The sequence below is a fragment of the Juglans regia genome, chromosome 14 (genome assembly GCF_001411555.2).
Source record: "Juglans regia cultivar Chandler chromosome 14, Walnut 2.0, whole genome shotgun sequence".
NCBI classification, from domain to species: domain Eukaryota; kingdom Viridiplantae; phylum Streptophyta; class Magnoliopsida; order Fagales; family Juglandaceae; genus Juglans; species Juglans regia.
This window is the reverse complement of record NC_049914.1, coordinates 8,311,726-8,330,545: the sequence shown is the minus strand read 5'-3', so window position 1 is coordinate 8,330,545 and position 18,820 is coordinate 8,311,726. Positions and strand designations below refer to the sequence as shown.

The following is an 18,820-nucleotide window of genomic DNA, read 5'->3' as shown; positions in this document are numbered from 1 at the left end:
GTGGCCTTTAGGGGCAAAAGAAAGCTCTTCACCAAAACTTTGAGGCCCCTCTCTCTCACTAGGGCCACAAGGACTTTCTCCCCAATCCTCAACTCCACTACCGTCTCAATTTCAGCAGCAGGTGACCCTGCGACATGTAAGGGAGTAGTCGTCTTCTCAGCAGCGAGGTCAGGAACCACGGCCAACTTTGGGTTGGGGCCTCCTACACAATCTTCATCATCACCCTTGAAGACTTGACCTCCGACGATGGAGCCTGCGCGGAGGAGGCTCTACCAAAGTTGACCGACGCGGAGCCAGTTCCAGGAGGGCCCCATAGAAATTCGTTGAGAGCATATTGGCCCCCCAGGACAATCTAGGCAGACCCGTCGGCGTGGTTGGCATTGCAGGGACCACGATCGTGATAGGCTCCGCGATCACAACGACCATAGAAGGAGGAGCGACCAGTGCTTCTAGGATGGTAGAACTCTCTCCCCCATGCCTCATTGGTGGATTTGATGGATGGATAGAGGGGGCTGGCCGTGGGGTAGCCACAAATGGTGGTGGACATCGTGCCTCAATTAGTGCTGAGGATTGCCCCAATGGAAATCGAGGAGGGGACATTGGGCTGTTGTCGGCCCTAGCAACCTCCATGCGGAGTTTCTTCCTCTTGCATGTGAGAGGAGGGCTAGGGGAACGCTTTCGAGTCAGGGTGGCTTTAGACTGCATAGGTATAATGCGATTGTCAAAAATGGTGTGATCTAGGGGAGGTAAAAATGCCCTTATATTTTCCTCCCCAAGAAGAGCCCCCGAGAGGACATCGGACATGTGATTCTTTACCCATTCTTTGACAAGGGCAATACAATGTAACTCCTCGAGAAAGGCCTTTGGCCATATTGCTTTATCATCAGGAACTACCCCCCGTATGACCCGAATGGGGAGCTCATGACATTCACTTGTCCGACCGAAAATCCCCACCCATGGACAGACATGAAGAAAAATTTGGAGGTCCAGTCTTTGACCTTGTGATAACTCTATTCCAAGGAGACGAGGGCGTGCATTGCCCTGAAACTGCAAATGTTTCCCTCATGTTTTATGAGGTTATGGGTTAGAAGAAACTCGCGGCCAGTAAGGTTAGCCTATTCTGGGTCTGATTCCAACAAAACTCGCCACTAGAGGACGCAACAACACATCAAGATCCTCCAAACCTTTAGGTGGAGTTGAGAGGGGGCCAATCCGAGACGATCTAGCAGGTCACGGACAGGGCAAGGGAAGGGTAATCTCAGCAAGCAAGAGAACATGCTGGGGAAGAGGTCAACCATTGAGGCATAACCCTTGTCATCTACAGACCCTTTACGCGGTTCAGGAGTCTCAAAAACCACTGTCTCCAACATGTGAAAGGTGGAAGCCAACGACGATAAGAACTCAGGGGTGACGTTTGAATACCAATTGTAACCAATTTAGAATTTCTCCACGGTGGCTACATGAAATGTGTGGGAGAAGCTATAACCACTATTTACATGGGAAAAGGATGGTGGGCGCTGCCAGGACAGATCGAGGAGGCGCAAACTCCTCAAGTTCTTAGAAATTAGCAGAGCCATGGGAATACATGCCGAAAGAACAATCATGACTCTCCTCATGAAGAGAGAGAGAGACTCATTGGACTTGACGGAGGGAGTGCCGAGATGTGAGCCAGAACTCAATGCCGCATTAATTATGTTCTTTAGGGTATCACGCCCCCAAAGTGATTCACGTATCATGCCTGCATTGGAATGAAAGCAATAAAACTCCAAAACTATCTAGTATAAAGACCACTCAAATTATGATCAAACTCATTAAATTTAAGGGCAAAGAGAATACTTCCAAAAACTTTTGAGATTTGTATTATTGTACATATCATTTTCCTGAATTGATGAGAGAGGTCCGTGTGGAGCACGTTATACGTACCCGATGTCCGTATCAGCACTGATCAATGGTGGATCATTTGTGGACAGGTTTCTTTCTCCTCTGTGCATGCTTTATTTCACCCTCTTTTCTATAGAATCAACACGTTCAACCTGTTTGGCAGCTATATATCTAGTAGGTCATGATCACACAGTACTTAATGTATCTTTGAAAACTTTTACTTATTTTAGTGTAAGTGAGAATAATTGTAAACTGCTTTTGTGGGCCATGTTAATCTTGTGTTGGCGAATCATATCTATCAAGATTAACAATGTTGGAAAAAACAAAATGAAACCGACAATGGAGTACAAAGCCGAAGATTTCTCGCTGATAATGTCCACAAATTTCGAATCAGCTTATCAGTACTTGAGCCGACTTGCGCATCCTCTTCTGAAGGCATCGTCAGCTGGAAGCATTGTGTTTCTTTCTTCAGTTTGTGACTCGTATCAATCAACGTTGGATCCATATATATATATATATATATATATATATAGAGCCACTGAAGGTACATTTTGTTATATAATTGTAACGAGTCTCACAATAAATAGTATATTGCTAATACACTAACTTGTAATTTGCAAAACCCCTTATACATATCATGATTTAATAATTTCTATTTATAATTTAAGTATATTATTAACAATAATGATATATTAAACTAATTCTATAATTGTATGCAGGGGCAATGAATCAGCTAACAAAAAATCTGGCATGCGAGTCGGCCAAAGATAATATAAGGACTAATTGTGTTGCACCTTGGTTCACCACGACTCCCCTTGCTGAACCTGTAATTACTTACCAACGTCTCAACTTTCATTTCTCATCCTTAATAAAGTTCTGTATTGTTGTTTCTCATCCTTAATTAAGTTCTATTTCGATAAATTACTACTACTTGTTTCATAAATTTAAATTGATGGGATAGAGTGCACATATGTTATGATGTTACGTGAAATTACTGGTCACCTGTCCCAAGAGTTGAAGTTAAAAGAAAAATATAGATTTAATTATTTATATTATATTATTAACATGTTTTAATTAGTTGTTAAATGTCATAATTCTCAAAATTAGTTTTATCTATATAGCTCACTGTAGATTTCTTTTTCTCGGCATGTAGTTGCTTGCATTGTAGTTTCTTACTGATGAAAAAAAGTTCAAGGCTATCATCTCTCGAACGCCAATGGGAAGAATTGGAGAGCCAAAAGAGGTGTCTTCCTTGGTGGCGTTTCTTTGCCTTCCTGCGGCCTCTTTCATCACTGGCCATACTATTTGCGTTGACGGAGGGATGACGGTGAATGGCTTGATGATGTCCACATGATAAGCATGGATACATATACGGGTTCAAGATTTGCACAAAGAAATGCCGGTTTCCCCTACTTAATTTATAGTGATTGCATAATAAGGCAACACTAGTTTGCTTGCGATCTATGTGTGCCCTAGTGTTTGCCATCATGTTTATCCATGCTTGTTATAATAAACAATATTAATTAATTAGCTTGTAGTCCTGCTCGATGCATGCATGTATATGCTAGGATTGTTCATCCGGGTTTCAAACCTGGGTTGGAACCCATTCCCTTTTTTTTTTACAATCATAATGTTGATGTCGTGTTTCAAACCCGGCCCGGGCCTTATCCCGGGCCTGGCTCTTGACGATTTCTCCCCTCACAGTAATCCGTAAATTCCTATCACACATGTGTGGTGGGAATTTTCAAAAGATCTTCTCCTCCTTGCGCTTAGTGCGATGGCCACATTTATTGCCTGTCTAATGCTTGAGCTTCAGTTTCAGATGGTGTCTTCCTCAGCTCCCCCTCGTCGCTTGCCTATTCCTAGTCGCTTGTCGCTTGTGCCTCCCAAGGCCACCTATTGACGTCAAGTACCGTCTCTATTTTTGTGCGACTTCGTCTCCCAGTGCTTGGGGAAGCCAATGCCTGTTGGTCCACGCACTGGGCTTATCATTAGTGCTGATGTTGCCTGCTTAGTGTCCCTTCGTATCACGTCATTCCCTGCCATTTGGGTTTCTCGAGGCCATCTGTTCTAGTCATTAACTCTTGGGTTCCCTGTTGTCTGGGGTTCCCGATGCTCTCTCGTCTTCGACGGTTATGCCGTGCAGGTCACTTTTGCCTACGCCCGAGCCTTTATTGGTTCGTGCACTCCATGACTGTCGCTAGGTTCCCACATTCCTGCAACCCTGCGCCATTTGACCTTCCCTAGGTCACCAACCCGTAACATCAAGATGTTCCTTGGTTCGTGCGTGGGCCTATATAAGGCCTTCTGTCTCCTCACCCTTCGCCATTTGCTCCCTCCTCTATTGTTGCCTATGCTAGCTTTATTCTTCCTCGTTCTGTTTCCCACTGTTTAGTTCCTTCATTGTCTTCAGCCGCATCCTTGGTACTTGTTCCCATTACTTCGATGGCCCCACATGGTTCTTCCTCCTCGAAACTGCTGTATTTCGCCATAAATAATTGGGTTTCGTCGATTGCTGAAGACAACCTCCGAGCATTCAAGGTGAAATACAATATCCCCTCTTTGGTGGTTTTGGAAGTTCCTGTTGTCGCGAGCCCGTCGTTGATGTTCTCGGGATCATGTTCGCAAATGGGCTCCGGCTTCCCTTCTGCCGCCCTATCCACAACATCCTCCACTTTTTGGGGTTGGCCCCTGCCCAACTTCATCCGAATGCCTGGCGTATATTGGCAGCCATCTGCATTATCTATCGGCAAGTGCTCAGCACTAGTGGGGAGGAGTATCCAGACCTAACGGCCTAGGAGTTTCTTTCTGTATATTGAGCGTTATGCTTGGATGAGAGAGCCTGTGTAGCTTCCAATCGTGCATGCTTGGGAAGCACATCGCCAGCCTTGAGTTGTGCCACTTGTACATGAAGGACTGGTCTTGGAAGTTCCTTTTCATCTCGGGTGCGGGATGAGAGTACCTTGTGGGGAACATGATGATCAGGATTTTGCTGTCCAAGTAGTCTGGTCCTACGTTCCTCTGTCCAAGAGTTTGGTCATCGACCTCTCTCGGAAGGAAAAAGCCAGGCTCGTAGCCGTCCTGTCCTGGGTGTCAGCCCATCCTTACGACACGAAGACTGATGTTGTGTTATCCAACATCAAAATAAAGAGCTTCCTTACATCTCTTGACTACTCATACATAATCGGCAGGGAATTCCTGGAGGACCCCTCATCACCAAGGGGTTAGAAGCATCCAAATTCTCCCACCACTCACGGTAAAGGCAAGCTCCTGAAGGTGGCGCACGATGAAGAAAGGGAAGCTTCGCAGAGTAGACCCTTCCGAGAAACTGCTAGGGGGTCCGAGAGTAGAGAGGGTTCATCCCGGGGTGGGGCCCATGAAGCCAGGTCGCCCTCACATCACAAAGCTTCGAGGGGTGAGTGGGAGGGTCCTTTCACTGTCTAGTCGCCCCTGTTTGTCCTGGTTGTGGGCCTCGGGGAGTACACCTAGCTCGCCCGATGGCCTTGCTACTTCTACGTGGGGACTCGTCTCTTCTCCTCCGCCAAGCCTGCTGCGCCCGCTTCAACATCAGCTCCAGAGGGACCCCCTGTCCCTGCATTTGTTGCCGAAGAGGAGGGTGAGGGCAAAGTTTTTTGGGCCGTCTTCCTAGATGCCTTCTCTAAACCCGCAGCTTGCGTGGGCATAGCCATGAACTCCCCTCTTTCTTTTGAAGAGTCGCTTGGTCGAGAGATGGCACCGACCATGCCGCCCCAGGTCGAGTCTCTGATTTCCCCTTCTCTCCCAAAGGTCCCTACTCTGGATGGTGCCGACCCATCAGTCCTTCCTGATGTTGAGGCCCCGAATATTGGCGATAAGGAGGAAATGGGCCTAAGCTCTCCCTTCGTCGTGGAGCTCAGTGATAGTTTTGCCTCGATCCTGTCATTGTCATCACAATCCTCCACAGGGCCAAAGGTGGATTCTTACTTGGCCTCGCCTGAGGTGACACCTTCACCTGAAGGGGAGTTCCTCAATGCCGAAGGGCCTTCCCCCGGGTTAGGGATCCCCCCGGCCATCACGCCTATTTCTGGAGAAGCCTCTAATGCCGATCCTTTGCGGGAGCCCCTCGGAGATGTCCCGCTTCCCGTGTTGCCCCTTATTGGTGGTGCCTCCTCTTCCTAGACTTGTCTGAGGTCCAGTCAGTCCCTAGTCCGGGCTTTGTTCAAGCTCGGACCCAGGCGATCGAACGTGACGCTAAAAAGCTGAGGCCTTTCTTTGTGCATGTACCCTTATTTTCCTCACTTAACCTTTTCCGCGGGGAGTTTTCCACTTTTGTTTACCTCCCTAACATCTCCCTTTATTGCATGTAGTGGATCAGTTGTCGAGCATCATCATTGATGAACGCAGGGAGCTTGAGGAGGAGGCCCCGGTGCTTCAGTCCCTTTCCATCCTAGCTCGCCATGAGGTTCGGAAGGCTCAAAGGAAGACGGAGGCAATCTCGGTAGAGTGTGAGGTACTCTGAGTGAAAATAGACAAGTTGAAGGAGTGCCATTAGAGGCTTTGGGACAAGGTCCAGCATGTGAAGAGGAAGAAGTCCAGGCTAAAGGAGGAGCTGGCTAGCCTCAAAGATGACTATGTCTATGCTTTCGGGGAGGCCCAATGCCTTCGGGATGCGTTGAGCGAGTTAGAGAGGAGGGAGGATGAACTTCGAAAGGGGGTTCTTGCGCTTCTGGGGGAGAGGAGTCAATTGGATCGGGAGTTGGCTGCGGCCGTCAGGCATTGCTCCCTCCTCACCTTCAAACACTTTTCACTTTTTCTTGGTCCAGGAGGTTCAGCGCCAGAAGGGTGAAGTGTAGTGGATACGATATTCGACCTTCGAAGCAGAGTCGAGTGCAACGAGGAAGTTAGGGCTCAGATTCGGCTTGCCCAGGCCGTCAGTGATGCTCCTTGGGGGGACGACTACAAGAAGGGCCTCGAGCAGTTTCAGGACCTCATGCGTTTGAACCCCAACGTGGAGCTTGATACCTTAGATTTGAAGTCCTTGGAGCCAGACCCTTTAGCCTTCACGTTTTTTAAGGAGCTCGAGAAGCCGGGACGACCCCCGTTCCTGTCGGGAGATCCGTCTCCATTTTCTTAGGCTTCACTCTTCCTTCTGCCTAGCCCACAGGCCTTTGTAACCTGAACTTTTGTAAAGTTGGTTTTCTTCTTATTTCCACATTTGTACTTGTATCTTCTTTGCATTTTCTTTCTTCACTGTTTTGCTCGGAACCCTTGTTTTAGCTCGGTGAGCCCGACCTCATGTCCCGACTAAAGGGATTGGGCTTATGGTGCGCGGAGGTCTGCAAGCCCAAGTCAAGGAACTTGTGTCCGACTGGTTGTGAAGGGGAAAGCTCAGGAGGCTTTGGCCCTTAGCCAATGCATCGTGACCATGCATTGCACAAAGGTCGGCGAGCCAAGTGGCTTGTGTTCGACTGGCTGTGATGGAGCAAAGCTCGCGAGGCTCTGGCCCTTACCTAATGCATCGCGACAAGTCAAGGGACTAGGCTTTTGGTGCATGAAAGTCAAGAGACTTGTGTCCGACTGGCTGTGAAGGGGAGAGCTTGGGAGGCTTTGGCCTTTAGCTAATGCATCGCGACCATGCATTGCGCGAAGGTCGGCGAGCCAAGCAGCTCGTGTCCGACTGGCTGTGAAGGGGCAGAGCTCGGGAGGCTCTGGCCCTTAGCCAATGCATTGCGGCCAGTCAAGGGACTGGACTTGTGGTATGCGAAGATCGGCAAGTCAAGGGACTTGTGTCCGACTAGCTGTGAAGGGGAAAGCTTGGGAGGCTCTGGACCTTAGCCAATGCATCACGTCTAGTCAAGGGATTGAGCTTGTTGGAGCGGAGGTCGATAAGTCAAGGGTCTTGTTTCCGACTGGCTGTGAAGAGGAAAACTCGGGAGGCTTTGGCCCTTAGCCAATGCATCGCGACCATGCATTGCATGAAGGTCGGCGAGCCAAGCGGCTCGTGCCCGATTGGCTGTGAAGGGGCAGAGCTCGTGAGGCTCTAGTCCTTAGTCAATGCATCGTGGTCAGTCAATGGATTGGGCTTGTGGTGTAGAAGGTTGGCAAGTCAAGAGACTTGTGTTCGATTAGTTGTGAAGGGGAAAGCTCGGGAGGCTTTGGCCCTTAGCCAATGCATTGCGACCTTGCATTACATGAGAGTCGGCAAACCAAGTGACTCGTGCCTGACTGGCTGTGAAGGGGTAGAGCTCGGAAAGCTCTGGCCCTTAGCCAATACATCACGGCCAGTCAAGGGACTGGGCTTGTGGTGTCGATGCTTTCAAGTAAAAGTGAATAGAGGCGAAATCATACTTTTTCATTTAAATGGTAACTGATTGCATAATTGGGTTGTCCCATGTTTTTCAAACAAAATGTTCCCTCATGTGTTCGGCGTTCCCTATATGGGGTTACCTATGGCTTTCGTGGTCCTTCATTTTGTAGGGGCCTGGGGTGGACCTGCTGCTCCATGCGTCCGTCTGAGGATCCAAACTTCAACAGCCTTGGGCTTCAGCTCCAGAGCGTAGCACTCCCTTGTGAGCTTTTGTTCACCACGCATTTCTCCCACTCCCAATGGGGTTAGGAACTTCATTTTCAAGTGATAGGTGGACGCCACTGCCTTGAGACGGTTCAAGGTTGGCACCCCGAGATCACATTGTAGGAGGAGGGGGCCTTTACTACGAGGAAGTCCACCATGGTTGCGTAGTTCTCGGGGCTGTTCCTGCCAGAATGGATAAGGTGATGGCTCTAACCTGTTGGATCATGTCCCCAGTGAAGCCTTTGAGGGGGGATGGAGCCGGGTGCAACCAGTCGGGGGTAATCCCCATTCGGATGGAATGGGCAAGGGTTGCAACAACCCATTACGTAAAGCTTGCTCCACTTTGACTTTTTGACAAATATTACAGCTCTTCATAAATTCTTTAACAGCCTTTTTAAGCCCTGGCCAAAAGAAATTCCTTCTGACCCTATACAATGTTTTATCCACACCAGAATGTCCCTCTTCTGCACTGCTATGAAGTAGTTGCAAAATCTTTTGAATGAACTTAGGATCCTTAGGCAGATAAAGTCAACTCTTATAGAATAGCTCCTTTACTTAGAGGAAGAAGCTTGGCCTTCAGTCACCTTTCTAAGCAACTCCTAGAGATCTTTGTCTCTAGAATAACTCTGCTTGAGTTCTATCACCCAACTCACAGTAGGAAATTAAATAAGAAACAAAGAAATTGATTCTTCACATTGTCTTGAGAGTGCATCTGCTACTCTATTATCCACTCCTTTCTTATATTCAACAATAAAATCATAGCCTAAAAGTTTAGTAATCCACCTTTGTTACATAGGGGAGCCCACCCTTTGCTCCAAAAGGTACTTTAGGCTTTGATGATCAATCTTAATAACAAAAGACTACCCAAATAGATAACGCCTCCACCTTTGAACTACTGAAACTAAGGCTAGCAATTCCTTCACATAGGTAGATAGAGCTAGGGATCTACCTTTCAAAGCTTGGCTGAAAAATGCTATAGGCCTGGACTCCTGCATCAAAACAGCCCCAATCCCTGTACCTGAAACATCACATTCAATAACAAACCCTTTAGAAAAATCAGGAAGAGCCAAGACTAGTGGTTGAGTTACTACCACCTTCAATCTCTCACAAGCCTCTTGTGCTTTAGTTGACCATGCAAAACTATTCTTCTTAAGTAGGGCAGTAAGAGGAGTAGTAGTACTCCCATACCTTTTAATAAATTTTCTGTAATAGCCAGTCAATCCCAAAAATCCCCTTAAGGACTTAATGGAAGTAGGAACTGACCAATCAACCATAGCTTGTAGCTTAGCTGGATCTGCCCTCACAGCATTCATAGACACCAAGTGCTGCAAGGAATCAACCCCAGCACAACCAAATCTGCACTTACTCATCTTGGCAAATAACTGGTTTTCTTTCAAAATATCTAGTGTAATCTTCAAATGCTGCACATGCTCAACCTCGATTTTACTATACACTAGAATATCATCGAAAAATACTAGAATAAACTTCCTCAAATAGGGCTTAAAAACAGAATTCATCAAGGACTGAAATGTAGATGGGGCATTAGTCAAACCAAAATGCATGACTAAAAATTTGTAATGATCCTCATGAGTCCTAAAGGTCGTTTTAGGAATATCTTCATCCCTTACATGAATCTGGTGATAACCAGATCGTAAATCCAGCTTAGAATACATTTTTGAACCACACAATTCATCAAGCAATTCCTCCACAACTGGGATGGGAAACTTATCTTTTATCGTCTCATTATTCAAAGCACGATAATCAATGCACATTCTCCAGCTTCCATCCACCTATCTCAAAGGTAAAATTGGAGATGAATAAGGACTTTGGCTTAGTATTATTATCCCATTTTGCAGCAACTCCTTGGAAATCTTTTCAATCTCCTTTTCTTGAAAATAAGGGAATCGATAAGGCCTAACTGAGACAACTTTGGACTCAGGCTTAAGATGGATAGAATGATCATGAGATCTGTTTTGGGGTAGCCCCTTAGGCTCAAAAAAAATCTCCTTATAAGTAGATAAAAGCTCCTGTATAGCTTGAGAAGGTCTGCCACTACAGTTTTTTCTTCCATCAATTGCAACACTACCCCTTTTTTCTCCAAATTTCCCAACTTAAAACTGGAAGACTCTTCCACCAATTAGGACTGCTCCAGTCCCCTCAACACAATCTGCTTGCCCAAATAAAAAAATTCATAGTGAGTTCTTCAAAATTTCACAATATATTACCTAATGTTTGTAACCATTGAATGCCCACAACAACATCACAACTAGCCAATACTAAAACAAAGGCATCCATAGTGAACATTGTTCCTTGTATTAACAAGGGAATTGCAGAACAACTTCCTTCACTTACAATCTGCTCTCCATTAGCAACCTTTACCTTCACTTTATCATTTCTGTTCAACTTAAATTGTGCCTTGTCCACCACTGATGGATCCATAAAGTTGTGGGTGCTACCAGTGTCAATCAAGATTACCACCCAATGCTTACCAATTCTTCCCTTAACTCTCATCGTTTTAGGACCCACCCAGTTGTAATAGCATTTAAAGAAATCTCAGGTTTCCCTTCATTCTCCATAATGCACCCAAAATTATTTCCTTCCTTCCCTTCAACATTCAGAACTTCAGGAAACTCATCCACGATTTCTTCAATCAAGAACAACTTAGGACTTCTACACTTATGGCCAGGAACCCATATCAATTCACAATAATAACAAAGACCTTTTTCTCTTCTATTTTTCATCTGAGATTGAGAAATTTAATGGACTGGCAAATTGGGCACTCCAGAATTTCTGCCATTGTCAACTCCAAGATTCTTGCTACTTTCAACACTAGAACCCTAATTTCCTCTAACTCCAACATTAGAGCCAAAGCTCACATGACTTCTTGAAAACTTCTTATTGACTTGCACATGCTCTTGTTGTATCTTGGCAAGCCCATAGGTAGCCAAAAGCGATGTAGGACTGAACATCCTAACTGCTAGTCTTATTTCATCCTTAAGACCACTCAAGAAACAACTCAACTTGTAACTTTCTGACAGCCCACTCAATCGATTAGACAAAGCCTCAAACTTCTCTTTATACTCCTCCACTGAGTCAGTTTGTCTTAGCCTTGTCAAGGCCTCTATAGGATTATCATACGTATTAGCCCCAAATCTCAGCAACAAGGCTTTAACAAATACATTCTAATCTGTCAAGAAGCCTGATTCCTCCAAATCTTGATATCAAATAAGGGCCATGCATCCATGTGAAAAGATGCTAAAGACAATTTCTGTTGAGGCACTATATTATGGTAAGTAAAGAAATGATTGACGTTGTACAACCACCCTGCTGGATCCTCCCCATTGAAGGTAGGAAAGTCGAGCTTCATAAATCTGATATGATTTCCATGAACTACTCCTAAGTGTTGATCCCCATTGTGATTTCCTGCTGAAGATGTGTCGCCATTTTTGTTGTGATTGACTCTTTGTATCTCTATAGTTAACCCTTTCAGTTGCATGACCAAGGACTCCAAAGTCCTCTGCTGGGTGTTGAAAGAACGTTTCAAAGATCCCACTTCCATTTCCAAAACTTTTTGGTGCGATTTAGCAGATTTCTTGAAAGTAGAAAATGAATCTTGAAGCTGGTTCAAGTGTGTTCCCTCTGCCATATTGAAGAAATAAAAAGATTGATCAACAGTATCTGATACCAACTGTAATACGCTCCAAGAAGAATCAAGAAAAAGAGAGAGAATATAGAGAAAGAGAGAAAGTATTCAATTTTCATTTGTATTCTTCAATGATGAAAATGTACATACTGAGTCCCTTTTTATACATTCATAGGCTATCGTATCTATTGGGCCCTTAATGGGCTTACTGACCTATACAAGTTTATTCATCAGACTTCTTCTAATTCCCAAAGGCCCATGCAATTAAGCCCAAGACCCGAGCCCTCTTCATTCTGAATAACCTCTAATGCTTATCGTATACGCTACCCTAGCCTGTGACATAAATTAGGCGAGAAAAGTGGATCTCAGTTTCCTTTTTATATTGTAGGGGTAATCTGTTACAAGCCCAATAATCTTTTCAAGACCATTAATGATTTGCAATGCTTTGTGACTATATTACACGCTTCAGATTTATATATACAATACCATTCTATATATAGAATGACTATGCATGATCTATATATAAAGAATCATTATGCATGATCTACTAGATTCCTTCAGAGGAGTTAATTTGTTTGGTTTAGATTGTTATTTTAGTCATAGGATCTTGAGTTTATGGTTTTGATTTTTGTAAATCTTATTCTTAAAGCCTAGATCTATGGATTAAGTTGGATTTTTAAAACTTTGTTGCCTAGATCTTGCTGAATTTTTTATAAACATGCTAAGAGTTTGTTTTTAAGCATGATTTAGAGGTTCTCGAGTTAGGTGTTTGTTTTGATGGATTATTTTCTATGACATGATGGTTTTAATGCTTGGATCAACTTAGAACTTGAATGTGAGGTATTTTGATGTATTGTTTCAAGATTTATTGCATGAAGATCAAGGATTTAGTCTCTATGATTCAAGTTTTGGTTTCTATGATTTCCTTGTAAACCGAGTTTCATTTGTTAAGTTTTGTGATTTTTGTTGTTAGGCAAGTATACTATTAAATATGTTTGAATGATGAACATGTTAGAAGTGAAATTTGTGGACTTTTGGAGTACCTAGAGTTGAAATGAAAGTATTAGAAGAACACAAAGATTAGGTTTGGTTTGACCTAATCTTGATGTTTTGTGTTATTTTTTGAAGTAGTGAGTTAAGATTTTGTAAAATGTGTGATTTGGTGTCTAGGTATGATTTTAGAAATAAGGATATAATATTTGTGAGTTCTTATTTCTAGTTAAGCATGTTAGTGTGTTAAATGACCAAATAGCAAGCAAAATCATTGTTTTTAGAACAATCTCAATGGATTAGGCAAAGGTAAAAAAAATGCATATTGGGAGCTATTAGGACAAAATATGGCGTGCACTGGGTTATACAAAGTGTATGAATAGTTAATTTATACTGTTAATGCAAAATAAAAGTCATATTTGCTCTTTACTGTAGATGAACCAAATCTTAAAATAAGATTACTTTTGTTCTATGCTGTGCATTGCATTTCTTTTCTTGGTAGAAAATTATTAACCATATTTAATTATAATATGATTACTAATTTATATATAATTGGTAGAATGGTAAAATATGATAAAAATAAATAAATTAAAAATAAAAAATTAAATAAATCTTATTTTATTATTATATAAAGAATAAATGGATAATCCAATATAAGGATTAGATGTGAATGGAATAGGCAAAGACGAATTCATGTCATATTAGCTAAAACTTGGGTTTGGCCTTGGCTATTCTAATGAGAGTGCTTTTAGCCTTTATTTGAATCGGCCAAGAGGAGTTCTCATCGTAGGGGTTTATTTTTTGAAAATTCTGAGCCCATATTTAGATTTAGGATGACATTTAGATGAGGAATATAAATTTTGGTAAGTTTTGGGGTTCGTTTGCAATTTCCTTAAGTTTATGGTCTAATTTGTAATTATTCAAAAGTTAAGGGGTAATTTTATAATTTAAGCCCAAAGTTAATAATTCTATTTTTATGAGGATTAAGTGAGCAATTCTAATCCTAGAATGTATCTCATTTTAGCTTATACTACGCTTGCGTTACACACAACATTTTGTAAGTTAGCTTCTAACTTACTTATGTATTTTTATATACGCATGGTGGTAAGATGTTTTATTTATATTCATGTTTTTTTCTATGCTTATTTAATTCTTTTATAATATGCCAGCCATGTCATTTGAATCTGTTACATGAATATATGTCACATGTTATGATTGTCATGCCATAAGCATACAAGTATGTCATGAAAATACTTATAAATCATGTATGAGTCTTTTGTTTTATCATGATCTCAAAGTGCTAGGATGAGGAATTATCTTAGTGGAACTCTCACGTCCATCATTGAGTATTTAAAATAGAGTGTAATCCCTTGAGTTGACAAACTGTTGTTATTAGACTTTCAATGCAACCTAAGTAAAGGGTTCCCGGAGCGAAGTCAGACACCAAATGTCAGTGGGTGCCGAAACATGCTACAAGTACAAGTTATGGATTTAGCTAGGGGTAAATTCTGCATGAATGACATACTCACAACTGGTGCAAGGACCTGTGATGTGAAGTGGTACCGTGGAGTATCAATTTTTAAGTAATCAAACATGTATATGTATGGATGTCTTATGTTCATGCAAGCTAGTACACCATGTTCATGTCTATTATGTTTCTAAGTATGCCATGTTCATGTCAAGTTACGATGTTTTTAAATCATGTCATGCATAAAAAAAAATGTTCATCAAGCATACATGCCATGTTACTGTCATGCATGCCTATTATTACTATTAATAGCTTAGGAGCCTTACTTGCTGGGATTTATAAATCTCACTGTGGTAATTCAAACTCTATGTCCCCCAATTACAATTCCTCCCGAATGGTAGACGATGTGTCAAGAATTGGAGAACCCGCGCACCCCCAACTGGATGACATCAAATAGGCAGGAGCCTTGGGGAGCTCATGGAGTTAATCCTCCAGCTTTTGAATACTATTTTGGAGCTTGTAGCCAAGCTACGTCAGTGACTTGGTGTTTAGTTTAGTTTCATGTTATGTCTGTACTTATGGAGTTTTGTCTCCATTACCATGTGTTTTGATTACAAACATGTTGGACAGATGTTATAACTTTTGATATGTGAATATTTATGGAAATATGTTTATGTTTTGAGATTATCATTCTGGTACATTATATAATACTTAAAAAAGATTTAATACTAAAAAAAAAAAAATTATCTGCTGCTATTACAACATATTGTTAGAAGCATACTAGGTGCATTGCATTCTTAACTATCATGAACGGAGGTATGTGACCTTGTGTTGCATGTCCCGATGCTTCAAGCTCTGTCAAATCCCAAGCAGAATCTGGGAGCGTCACAGGGTAGTATTAGAGCAATACATCTTTGAATAAACCCATAAGTCCTTAGGAGATGGTACCAGAATTTTGGATTAGAATGTTAGTGTTTTATTAGGCTTTAATTTTGAAGTATTGGGTAAGCACACAAATTTGATACATGTGAGCATGTGTTTTAGGATGAAACACACGGTACATAGAAGAATACCCTAAAACCCTAGCAGAGACAACAACCAGGAGGAATAGAATCCTCCAATGGACGGAGGACATGCCATGACGGAGGCTATCTGTGTGTGGCTTGGACGTTGGCATGGTGCCTTTACGTTCATTCACGAAAAATAAATAATGAATGAGAGAGAAACATACATATTTACGTGGTTCAATATAAAGTCTACGTCCACAGGGTGTTTGGGGGCAAATCCACAATATTTGGTGATTTTTATAGTTTCTCATAACCTCACATATCTCTTAGTTTTATATAGGTTGAAGATCTTTGTTCCCTTCAGTTAGGGGATAAAGAATCCGATGTCTTTAAAGCCTTCAAGATGCTTATGTTTGTGTATAGAGAAATCCCCTTTTATCCAGGCGTCTTTGAAGTGTGTAGAAAATAAAATAAAATAAAATATAGAACAGAGATATCTTGCATCTAGATGGGGAAGGATAAGGATAGAAAGACACTTTTAGGGCCACATCTTTGCTATTCTGAAGTGTCATTCAATATATAACATACGCCCCTATTTATAGAGGAATGAGGTTAGAGAAATAATGAAAATATAATAAATCAATGATACTAATTGATATTAATTACTTTAAACAATAAACTAAATATCATGATATGGAATAATTCATATTACCACACGTATTAGAATATTATGAATATATTCAAAATATGGTAAATTCTAACATAATACTCTAACAGAGGGGTTTATCTCTTGTCAGCCTTATGTCCCTTTCACCTTTGTGTCTGACTTAACTTCCTTATTTTATTATTTCATATTAACCTTTGGTGATTCTTTCTTACTGGGTTGGGCTGGTTTGGTCAATTTTATGCCAAATAGGGGTGGGCAGTGGGGCTCCACAGCCCAGTGCACCTCCCCGTTCGCCCCACCCCCGCCCATGAGTGGCAGGGGTTCCATTTCACATATGCGGGGGGGAGGGGGGGTGGGAGACAGAAGGAGCTAAGCCTCGCTCTGTTTTTCCCCCACCCCACATAATATATAATATATTTACATTATATTATATTATATTATATATATACAAACACTCCAAAAGTAAAACGACGCCATTTTATCCATAACAAAATGGCATCGTTTCATTTTACCTGTTAAGTCTCCCTTGGCCCATTTATACTACTGGCTTCTCGAACTCTCTCTCAAACTTAGACTCTCCTGCGCTCTCTGTGTCTCTCTCCCATGAGCACGACTTCTGAAGACTGAGACTCATCGTTGCTTTGTCCGTCATTTGTTGCGCCAAAGGTAAGACGCCTTACTCCTGACCTCGATTGGAACCTTTTTTTTTTTTTTTTGAGTTTTGAATTGGAGATTGGAGAAAGGATGGGTTGAATCGGAGATGAAGGATGAGAATGATTATGAATTTGTGTGCTGTAAATTCTAATTTGTGCATGTGTTTGAAATTAAACGAATTTTTGTGGTGTGTGCACTGTGTTTGAATTTTTTTTTTGTTTTCGGATTTGGAACCCTAAATTAGTTTAGGGTCCAAATTCGAAACCCTAAATAAATTGATTTAGGGGTTTCATAGGGTTTTAGATTGAACCCCTAATGTCTTGTGTTGCTTGATTTTCTAATTTTTTATTGTATTGGGGATTCAAGAATGTCTTCTCAAAGAGATTTCAGTGATAGCTCTCTTATCCCTACTAGTACTCCTGTCCCAGAACCTAACCCTGCTCTAACTCCTGAGAGTACACCTTGCCCACCCCCAAGCCCACACCGGACAAGAAACCTCTTTTCATAGTTTGGTCTCACTTTACCAAACTAGAGGGTGGTGACCCCAATAACCTCCAAGCTAAATGTAATCATTGTGGAAAAATATATAGATGTTACTAAAGGAAACATGATAAATTCCAGTTAAAGGTCTATTTAGAGGAACAATGTAAGAAGAGTCTAATATTAAAATCCTTACTGGAGAAGATTCAATCTAGACTAGATACTGGACTAAAACAAATGGGGGATGAGAGTAGTAGGGGTCCAACGTTGAAGGGGTATACGAAATATAAACCCGATGAGTGTAGAAGGAAGTTAGCTCGTATGGTTATCATAGACGAGCTACATTTTCAATTTGTGGAGGGGAGAGGGTTCAAAGAACTTGTCCAAGAATTTGAACCTAGATTTACGCTTTCTTCTTGCAACATTGTGGTAAAGGATATTAAAAAGATGTATAGAAAATATAAAGATGTTTTGAGGGGCCAATTGGCTGGTTTGGTAGCTTGCCTCACTATCAATACTTGTACTTTTATCCAAAATATGAATTACATGTATTTGACTGTGCATTTTGTTGATTTTGATTGGATCCTTCACAAAAGGATTATTAAGTTTTGTCAAATAACTGATCATAAGGGCAAGACAATTGTGAAGGCCTTGGAGGCCGCAATAAAAGAGGGGGGGTTGGCACAAGTTTTGACAGTTTCGATTGATAATGCCTCGTCTAATAATGTTGCCTTGGGAAATCTAAAGACTTATCTAAAGAGGCAAATAAGACATTCTTAGGTGGTGAATATTTGCATGTTAGATGTACTGCACATATCTTGAATATAATTGTAATTGAGGGGTTGAAAGATGTTGATGAGTCGGTTGCACGAATTAGAATGACTGTGAAATTTATGAGGTTTTCTCCTTCTAGATTGAAGAAATTCAAGATTGCAGCGAAGACTGCGAGCATAACATTGAATAAGAGTCTTTGTATTGATGTTCCTACCATATGGAATTCAACCTTCTTGATGCTGGAGGCGGCCCAAGAATATAAGGCATCCTTTCAATTATTGGGTGATGAAGACATTCAATATGTCAAATACTTTGATGAGCACGAGAGATTTGGAAATCCTAATGGTGATGATTGGGAGGTAGTTTCTACTTTTGTTGATTTTCTCGGATTTTTTTACGATGTCACATTGAAATTATCTGGTTCTTTGTATCCTACATCCCATGAGTTTTGTCAACAAATATGTAGGGTGAAAGAAGAATTAGGAGACATGTGTAAATGTTCCAATCTAAGGATGAAGGGGATGACATTGACCATGATGGTCAAATATGACAAGTATTGAGGAGATTTGAGTAGACTAAATATTTTGTTATATGTGGCTTTTATTCTTGATTCTCGTCTGAAAATTTCAGGCATGTTATATGATTTGGGACTTGTGCATGATCAGGGATGGACTAATCTTATTGGTGATATGGCCCGAGATACCCT

At 41.9% G+C, this 18,820-nt stretch overlaps 1 protein-coding gene across 1 annotated transcript; it reads left to right on the top strand.

Annotated features, from left to right (window-relative positions):
• The first annotated feature begins 2,148 nt into the window (after nucleotides 1–2,148).
• LOC109006465 (tropinone reductase homolog At5g06060-like) lies at nucleotides 2,149–3,257 on the top strand. Its single transcript, XM_035685565.1, has 3 exons — nucleotides 2,149–2,425; nucleotides 2,601–2,707; nucleotides 3,050–3,257. Exons 1-3 carry the CDS (start codon nucleotides 2,149–2,151, stop codon nucleotides 3,233–3,235), a joined length of 570 nt encoding a protein of 189 aa, XP_035541458.1. The 3' UTR covers nucleotides 3,236–3,257.
• The last annotated feature ends 15,563 nt before the right edge of the window (nucleotides 3,258–18,820 follow it).

Coding starts and splice junctions, on each gene's coding strand:
- LOC109006465 (XM_035685565.1), top strand. CDS start 2,149: ATGTTAATCTTGTGTTGGCGAATCATATCTATCAAGATTAACAATGTT. Junction 2,426..2,600: donor TATATATAGAGCCACTGAAG/GTACATTTTGTT, acceptor AATTGTATGCAG/GGGCAATGAATCAGCTAACA. Junction 2,708..3,049: donor CGACTCCCCTTGCTGAACCT/GTAATTACTTAC, acceptor CTTGCATTGTAG/TTTCTTACTGATGAAAAAAA.